At 38.5% G+C, this 10,118-nt stretch overlaps 1 protein-coding gene across 1 annotated transcript; it reads left to right on the forward strand.

Moving 5' to 3' along the window:
* The first annotated feature begins 719 nt into the window (after positions 1–719).
* On the forward strand, positions 720–2,250 carry LOC145086623 (putative voltage-gated potassium channel subunit beta). The gene is made up of 4 exons (XM_079024440.1): positions 720–1,366; positions 1,446–1,586; positions 1,673–1,837; positions 1,982–2,250. Exons 1-4 carry the CDS (start codon positions 803–805, stop codon positions 2,093–2,095), a joined length of 984 nt encoding a protein of 327 aa, XP_078880566.1. The 5' UTR covers positions 720–802; the 3' UTR covers positions 2,096–2,250.
* The last annotated feature ends 7,868 nt before the right edge of the window (positions 2,251–10,118 follow it).

A 10,118-nucleotide genomic window follows, 5' to 3' on the forward strand; every position in this document is an offset into this window, starting at 1 on the left:
TATGTTTTTTCGTTTCGATTTTGGGTTTTTCCACTAATAAATATATTATTAACATCAAATTATAAATTAATATTTACTAAAAATGATGCCCTGAGATTTAATAAAAAAAATAAGGAAAGAAGTTGAATAATGTGTGATTAACAAATGTGTAATTAAAAAAAATGATATGGATATGGACTTTGACTTCTAAAGACAAGTTTCAAACCGGTTTTGGATTGGTCTCATAATGGTCCGATTTTTTTTTTCAGGACCAAATCTCGAAACAGTCCTATATTTTTTTATTGGTTTTTTCAGACCAATCTTTTTCCGAACATGTCCTTTTTAGACCGGTTCGGTTTCGGTCTTTTTTCGAGACCGAAGGTTATGACATTGTTTGAAGCTTGAACTACCATTATATGTTGTGGCACACTCTTTTGAGTATGGCTTCCGAGTCTTTAACATCTATGGATAACTATGTCACATTCATTTCATATCGACATGGGTTCTTGTTTTTACCTTTTTCTTGTCGATCTTGCTTCCCTTTGTTCGATTCACGTTCTCAAGCACCCACTTTGGAAGTTAAATGAAACACTATATTAGAAAGGCACGTTAGCATAAGCCAAATGACAAGTTTGTAAATGATGAGGGATGACATTAAGGATGATATATAGTTAAGGGATGATTTATGTAATACCCTAAAGTTTGATGGACTCGTCGATGTCGAGTCCAAATAGAATCAACTGCGTCACTTCCTCTGAACTCCATTTTCAACGTCACGCACCTGAAACACGATTTGAAGAAGTGAACGAGATCAACACGAAAAATGCAATACAAGAATCTGGGTCGATCTGGATTGAAGGTATCACAGTTATCATATGGAGCATGGATCAGTTTTGGCAACCAAATAGATGTGAAAGAAGCCAAAACCCTACTCCAATGTTGTCGTGACAACGGTGTCAACTTCTTTGACAATGCGGAGGTCTACGCTAATGGCCGAGCTGAAGAAATCATGGGCCAAGCCATCCGTGAGCTTGGCTGGAAACGCTCCGATATCGTCGTCTCCACGAAGATCTTCTGGGGTGGACCCGGACCTAACGATAAGGGTTTATCCAGAAAACACATCGTTGAAGGAACGAAAGCGTCATTGAAAAGACTCGACATGGAGTATGTTGATTTGATCTACTGTCACAGGCCGGATTTGTGCACACCGATTGAGGAAACAGTTAGGGCTATGAATTTTGTGATTAATCAAGGTTGGGCGTTTTATTGGGGGACAAGTGAGTGGTCTGCTCAACAGATCACAGAAGCTTGTGAGATCGCAAAGCGATTGGATCTTGTTGCACCGATTGTCGAACAGCCTGAGTATAATATGTTTTCTAGACATAAGGTACAAACCCAAATCGTGAATTCGTGATCCGTTTTGGATCGATTCTTTTCTGTATGATTCATAGGTGTTCGTCTTTTAGGTTGAAAACGAATATCTTCCTCTGTATAACAACTATGGAATTGGGCTTACGACATGGAGTCCTCTCGCATCTGGAGTTTTGACCGGAAAATACAACGCCGGAGTTCCTGCTGATAGTCGTTTTGCATTGGAGAACTACAAGGTGAATCTCTTTTGAACACTTTTGGAATTCGTAGTTTTGAAAGAGGGATTAAATTTATATCAACAAATTCCGATGTTTCTTTGCAGAATCTGGCAAGTAGATCATTAGTGGATGATGTGCTGAAGAAGGTTAAGAACTTGAAGCCAATTGCAGATGAACTAGATGTACCTTTGTCTCAGCTTGCAATCGCATGGTGTGCTGCAAACCCTAATGTTTCATCTGTTATCACTGGTGCTACAAAGGAGTATCAGGTCAGATCACATTGCTTTCATTTCTTCAATTAAACTGTTGTATTTCCAGCAATCTAACTGATTATAGATCATTTCTTCTGTTACACTGTAATTACGACTTCTATTGAAGTTATTTATGGGTTTGCATCAAAATGTTACATGCAGATTAAAGAGAATATGAAGGCGATTGATGTTATTCCTAAGCTTACACCTGATGTGATGGAGAAGATTGAAGCAATCATTAAGAGCAAACCAAAGAGACCTGAATCATATACATGAAGAAAGCATATAAATCTTGTTATTTCTTGCCAAAACTAAACATTTTAATTCGTTTTATAGTTTCTTTTTAATATTTCATTGAGTTGTTTGTTGGAAACAATGTTGTATTTATGCTGTGCTTGTTATAATTAATGATTATCCATGTGTTAATTGCATTTTCTTACCAATAATAGCAATATGTAACAACTTATTTACATTTTCTTTACACATAATAATGTACTTAGTACTTACAATTACTTGCTCATTACAGCTACATATTTACATCTATTTATAGATAATTGTAATATGTAACAAATAAAGTATTATAATGCATGTGTATACTTGTAACGAAATGTAAACATGTTGCTATTATAGATAAACAGATATAGTACATTGAGATATGACCAGTAATGTAACCAAATAGTATTCTATATGTAAAATTTCTGGATTTGGAAATTTGAAGTATATTGATTCGAGTTACTAAGATTTTAGTTAAGATCCTCAAAGGAAAAAACTGAATTTCTAATCATTAGTATATACAACATATTATGCATCAATTACCATTTAGCTCATGGGATTTGATTGTAAGATTGCAACAAATATATTTCCCATAATCATATGGACCATGAATTGTTTTGCCAGATTGCGACAAATTAAGTCGGATTGTGACTTATAAAACTTCTATATGAAGTGCTTTGCCAGATTGTGACAAATTAGATGCAAGGAACCATGAAGTGCCATAAGTTAATGAATAAATTAATGAAATGCCATCGAAAAATCATGGGTTTGTGATCCCATATAACACTCAATCTTGCTAATGTAATCCTATAGCATAAGATGTCTTATATATCTATCCAGAATTTTGAATTGTAAACAATCAAATATTAAAAGCAAATCATAAAACCATAGAATATTGAATGATTCTTTAGATACATGTTACAATATCTTCAAAAATTTTTATTAAAATGTTGATTTTGGAAAATCATTGAAAAATATCATGTCTCATTTTGCAAAGAAAATTTGTTGTGAGATATTAAGGAATATCCACATAACACTAAATTAGCATGCTACTATACATGTCCCTCTCGCACTCACAGAAATTTTCAAATCATAGGGGTATACACGCACTATTCCACTCACAAAGGAGTACACTAAACACTTTTAGAGGGTAATATAGAATTTTTCTTAAATTACATTAAATAAAGACATAATTACAAAAATGGTCCCTTTGGTTTTTAAAAATATGTGGTTTTGTCCAAAAATATTTGGTGGTGTATAGGTAGTCCAATTTTAGATACCTTGTGCGGTTTTGGTCCCTATATCGTTAACATTAACAGCTTGACAATTAACTCTTTTAAATGACAAATTTACATTCGGCGGCCATTTATGCAATTGTGTCTTTTTACCAAATCACATGGACCATTTCTACATCTCTTCTTTTTAATTTTATTGAATTATTATATAATAATTCTTTTAATTTTTTTAATTTCTTTTTATTGGATTAATTCTTTTTATTGGATTATTTGTAACGACCCTAATTCCCCTACTAATAATTAAAATAATATTTTGCCAAGTTTATTTATTAAACTAACAATTTCCTTGGTTTAAAGTTGAAATTTGAGGACGAAAGTGTAATATAATGATTCTTGAACATGTACATGGGCTTAGAAGCCATTTTGTGATACTTTGAGTGCCAACTGTGGAAGGTATGGGGGTATTTAAGAGACGCTAACCCTAGAATAGGAGTTTATCATCTATTTGTAGCCATCATATTCTTGTTAAAGTGTGTGGAAGTGAGGGTTTCCATTTGTGAAGTCTGTGTGTGATCTAAGTAAAGGAGAGGCATACATTTGAATCAAGGGTGAGAAATTGGTATTAGATTTCTCTCATTCGATCTCTCATTGTATTCTTCAAGGGTTCCAAGAGGTAACGATGAATTTTTTAATTCATAGTTATGTTTTGAATCATTAGAAACATAAATGGTTGAGTTTATGCACAAATGTGGCGATTTTTATAACTGTTGAAATTCTACACAACAATGTTTCCCCGAATTGCAAGGGTTGTAGCGATTAAACGGAGCAGAATTGGATTGTGCACCATTGGCATTGTTAGGGAAAACTGAGTCTAGTTTCCAAGGACTATGATATCAAATCAATATGAGTTGTAAATCTTGAGATATACTCGAAATATTGAACAATTGTTGGGCTGAGAAATGAAAGTTATCATGTACTAAAGTGGTGTATATGGAATATTGTCTTGTTATTTGGGTTGTTCATGACTTCCAAGAGGTTAATACTAAATTTGTAACCTCTTTTTCTATATTTAGGTCATGATAATTGGTAGGAATAACTATTTGTCGATTAAAGTACAAACAATAATGTTATATGAGGTATATAGTGTAATTGTGCTTCCATCTTGTGCTTAATTGGTTTAGACCATTTGGGACTAATCCCAGAGGCTGAAAGGCATCCTAAAGTGGTTTGGAACTGATCTGGAATGAAGAAGGTTGGAAATACTAAAGGTTTGTAATTGTTAGATTTCCTGCGGCATGACACACAGGTGAACGTGGAGCGATGATGGGGTTCATGTTTTTTCTAATCATGACTAGATGACAAAACCCCGAAACAACAATTCTCTTTCGATGGCTCGTTTTCTGGATAGAGTAGTCATTTTCTATTTTGTAGTCTTTATTTGATAGATATTTTTTGCAATCTTGAAGGGTACTTGTAACATTCAAGTTTGGGTAAGTTCCTCTTTTAGTCCCTTATGTTAAATTGTTTTCAATATGGTCCTTTGCTAGTACGTGGGGCATACTCTATGAGTACACTTAGCGTAATAGGCTCCTAATGATCGTGTATTCCCTCCACATACGTTGGACGTACGTGGAGTACGCATGGCGTACGCAGGCCTGGGATAAACCTTAATTTTTAGGGTTTGTGCCCTATTTATGCATCTTAAAATAACCTCTTGAACATTGTAGACCAACCTCCATATCTTCTAAACCCTAGTCTCGCCCTTAGCCTTTGTTAGGTGCTTTTTGAGCTTTTGTGAAGAATTTTGGTGTGTTCTTGTGTATTTTGAAGTGGTAGAAGGAGCTTGAAGACTCATTCCTTGGAGTAGAGTTTAGAGATCCAAAGTTATCATCTTCAATTTGAGCCATTTGAGGTATAAAGATCTTAGCTTGACAAATCCTTGTGTAGATCTTGTTTGGGTTTTTATGGCTTATTTTGGTCCCTTTTAGTTGGTCCTTGTGAGTAAAGGTTGTTTAAGAAAGCTTAACCCTTAGGTCTAGACTTTTTAAGGGTCCATTATGCATAAAAATGCAAGCTTTATGGTGTATCTTGACCCATGCATGTGTTAAGACCTTTGTTAAGATCTTTTTGAGCTCTTGAGCCCCATTAAGTCATGCATGCACGTAAAGTTTCCAACTTTACGTGATAAGTCATCTTTAGGGACAAGATTTGAGAGTTTGGATGAAGGACTTTGCGGGTTAAGTGCTTAATGGAGTGAATTGGCACACTAGGGAGTACGTAGGGCGTACCCAGCTGGTACATTGAGCGTAGTAGGCCTAGATGAAGTATGCTAAGTGTACGAGCTGAGTACACCCCACATACTTAGCAGATAGGCCTTTAGGCTTAGTATCCTCGGTATTGGGCCATAGTGTGGATGTGGAAGTTTGGGCCTAGTTGGGCCATTAGACCTCTGTTTTGGGCTATGGGCTAGCATTTTAGGCTTCCTTGGATTTTAGGCCAATGATAGGTTCCAGCCCAAATTTAAAGATTGGGCCATATTTATTGGACTTTAGGATTTGGGCCTTTATATGATTGAGTTGGGCCTTGGTTTTGGGCCAAGTTAGATAAAGAGTAAAATGGTCTTTTACCCTAGTTATGGGCCAAATAGCTAAGACTTTTGGTTATGAGTTAGAATCCAATTAATAATTGGATGTTATTGATTTTGATAGCATGGGGATTTTCTGGGCCAACAGTCAGAGAATCATTCGAGTGAATCAACAGCTTGAGGTGAGTTTCCTCATTGTGTTTAGCGGGTCGAAGGCACCAATTTTGAAACATCCCAAAAATACAACCCAAAAATTTTTGATTTAAACATTACTAAAACCATGAAATTAATCATCATATAATAAAAACCACAATCACATTTTTCAATGTAAAAGCGAATGTATCAAATCAACTGATGTCCAAACATATCAAAATATCTTAATAAAAACTCTCGGGATAAATTGAAGCTGTGGTGTATGCCATGCCATCAACCCGAGCTCTTCCCCTTACTTGCGGAAGTACCTAAAACCAAAAACTGAAACTGTAAGCATAAAGCTTAGTGAGCTCCCCCAAACTACCACTTACCATACAATAATACAAATAACACATACTGGGCCCCGCCCACTGCATCGGGCCCCGCCCAACATCGGACTGAAGTCCGGAATAACTTGGGCCCCGCCCACTGCATCAGACCCCGCCCGGCATCGGACCGAAGTCCAGAATAAACTGGATATAACATATCATGAACATATAGCATAATCACATACTGTATCGAGCTTTCCCGACATACTACACATAACAAAACATGCATGAATCACGAAGACATCAAGCATACATACTACTACTATCTAAACGGGCCGGCATGGTGGCCGTAGACCCGTTCCTATTGGGAGGGAAACTCACCTCGTAACGTTGGCTGCTAAGATGCTAAATCTGAAACTATATGACTGCTGCCCCGGAACTCACCGGCTACAAATCCCATAAACACTAAATCAAATACCGATAACTAATCTCAGGGTAAAATGACTATTTTACCCCTGGTCAAAGTCAACATCCTGGTCAAAGTCAACTTTCAGTTGACCGGACTCGCCGAGTTGGGCCGCCAACTCGCCGAGTCCCTATAATCCTTTCTAATCCTCTGTCCGCTTCTACTCATCGAGTTTGGCAAAGACTCGACGATTTCTTCTACGATACTAACATCGAGTCTAGCTTCATCCGACTCGCCAAGTTGTACGAACAACTCGTCGAGTTCTCCTTCATCATATGAACATGTCCAGTTTATGTCTCACCGAGTTGTATGAACAACTCGTTGAGTCTGTTCCTGAGCATGAACCGACTCGTCGAGTCCTAAGAACGACTCGTCGAGTCTCATGCATGCCATTACTTCTAGTCGATTTTAGTGCATCCAATTCATAGATCTGGGCTTCTAGGGATGGTTTTACACGTAAAGTTTCCAACTTTACGTGCATGCACAAGAGAATGGGGCTTAAACACCAAAATCATCCAACAATAAGCACTTAGGGTTTGGAACAAGGCTATATTTGCATAAAGGTAGCCACATTGAGCTCCTAGAGCTCAATAACATCCAGATGTATGGTTTCCATCCTAAGGAGAGTTCAAATCTCGAGTTTGAATCATATAAAGTTCCAAGAGAAGCATAAACAAGCATAAAAGAGGGTTTAATGGAAGAATAAGCAAGGTGTTAACTTTATTACCAGGATATGTAGCAAATGAAGACTAGATTTTGGATCTCCTTTCTCTTCTTTTGATCTTCTTTCCTTCCTTCTCTTCTAAAACTTCCAAGCTAGCACAAACACACTCAAGCTCAACAATAGGGACTATGGTTTACAGGGGAAATGCTCTAGAGGTGCTGGAGGCTGGAATAGGAGGCTATAATGACGTTTAAATAGGGTACAAACCCTGGGATTTAGGGTTTCATCCTGACTGGCGGACTAGCCAAGTCCGGAATATGGACTCGTCGAGTCACTCGCTAAAACGCGAGCAAATCCCGTCTCTACTCGACGAGTCGGGCTACTGACTCGTCGAGTACCTCTTAAGAAAGGGAAATATCATATTTAAATTACATACCAGAAATTGGGGCATTACAAATCTCCCCCACTTATCTTAGACTTCATCCTCGAAGTCTGCTGCTACTGATCCTGAAAATAACTCCAGATACTACTCCCTCATTTCCTCCTCAGTCTCCCACGTCCACTCTGAACCCTTCCGGTGCTGCCACTGCACCTTCACTAACTGAACCACCTTGTTACTTAAGGTCTTCGTCTTCCGATCTAAGATCGCAACTGGTCTCTCGATATAATTCAGGCTACTATCAACCTGAATATCCTCCAATGGTACCACTGCTGACTCGTCCACCAAACACTTCCGTAACTAAGAAACGTGGAAAGTGTTGTGGATCTGGCTAAGCTTTGCTGGAAGATCCAAACGGTAAGCAACCTGACCCACTCGGGCCAAAACCCTAAAGGGACCAATGAACCTGGGGCCCAGCTTGCCCCTCTTCCGGAATCTAATGACACCCTTCCAAGGTGACACTTTCAGGAGGACCATATCGCCTACTTGGTAGTCCAAAACCGAACGCCTCCTGTCGTCGTAACTCTTCTGCCAACTCTGCGTATTCTGCAGTCTGCTATGGACCTTCTGGATCAACTCTGTGGTCTTGAGCACCACCTCAGTACTCCTGATGACTCTCTGACCAACCTCGCCCCAACATATCGGGGTCCTACATTTCCTCCCGTAGAGCATCTCGAAGGGAGGGCGGTCAATGTTGGTGTGGTAACTGTTGTTATACGAAAATTCTGCTAATGGAAGATACGTATCCTAACTGCCACCGAAGTCTAGGAAGCATTCCCGAAGCATGTCCTCGAGAGTCTGAATCGTCCTCTCGCTCTGCCCGTCTGTCTGAGGGTGGAAAGCGGTGCTGAAGTCAAGACGAGTCCCCATCTCGTCATGAAACCACTTCCAAAATCTGGAAGTGAACCGGACGTCTCGATCTGATACTACTAATACATGCACTCCATGCCGTGCCACTACCTCGTGCACATAAATATCGGCTAGCTTCTTGGTCGAATGCTCTCCTGAATCGGTATGAAATACGCGCTCTTGGTCAGCCAATCCATTATGACTCAAATCAAATCTGCCCCACGTGCGGTCCTGGGAAGCTTAGTGATGAAATCCATAGTGATATCTGTTGGATTAGTGTCTAAGTCCATAACTATTTTGGTATGTACTTGACCCGATTATGAGCATGGTCCTTTTGGTTTGCCTTCACCATAGCAACTTGTAGGAAGAATTAAAGAGAGGGGAGATTAATTATGATTTATTAATATATTATATGAATAATATATTAAAGGAGAAATCATAGTGTTTAATTTATATTAGTCAAGAATTAATTGATAATTGATTTTGTGGCTAAAAGACATTAATTAAATAAAGGGGACTAGAACTGTCAATTGTGTGATAGTTGAATATTAGGCTAATGGACTCCACAGAGGATGGAGTGGACGAATTCTATGGGGAAATCCATAAGAAATTGTCCAAGGCCTCTAAGGAGGGAGTTCATGAGCTGCTTAGAGCCTAAGCAGTCAAATTAGAGTTTCCTTGTTGGATAACCCTAATAGCCCCACATATTTAAGGACCCCTAGGGCACCAAAAACGTGGCTAACTGATTCCTTAGGGTTTCTAGACGTTTTTGGGTGCCTCTCCTCTTCTCCTCCTTCATCCTTATTGTTAGTGGTGTTTGTGACTCCATTAGAGGTGCAACACTTGAGGCACTAAGCTTTCTGAAGCCAATTACAAGGAGGAATAGATTGTTATTGCTACATAACAATCAAAGGTAAGATCTAAACCCTAATTTCAGTTGTATTTTATTAGATCTAAGGTTTATAGCTTTGGATAATTCAATTTCATGTTCATCAGACAAACTAGATCCGAAGCATTAGGGGGGGTTTGCATGTACACCATAGGAATGATGTAGTGCTCAAAACCCATCAGTGCTATCAGAGCCTAGGGCTGTTTGTTAATGAATTTGATGCATTTTTTATCATTTATTGCCTGAAAATCGAAGTTTTTGCTCTTTGCCTGACTGACTCGGTGAGTCAATGGATGAACTCAGCGAGTTAGGCCGACTCGGCGAGTCCAGCCCCTGACTCAGCGAGTCCCGGGGTCAAACAGAGGGAAAATCGGGATTTTATGCTCTTTTGTTGTTGGATAATTACCAAAATGTTTTTTATTGGTAAGATTCAGATTTT

Source organism: Lactuca serriola, chromosome 2 (genome assembly GCF_051521515.1).
Source record: "Lactuca serriola cultivar US96UC23 chromosome 2, Lser_US96UC23_V15, whole genome shotgun sequence".
In the NCBI taxonomy this organism is placed as follows: Eukaryota; Viridiplantae; Streptophyta; class Magnoliopsida; order Asterales; family Asteraceae; genus Lactuca; species Lactuca serriola.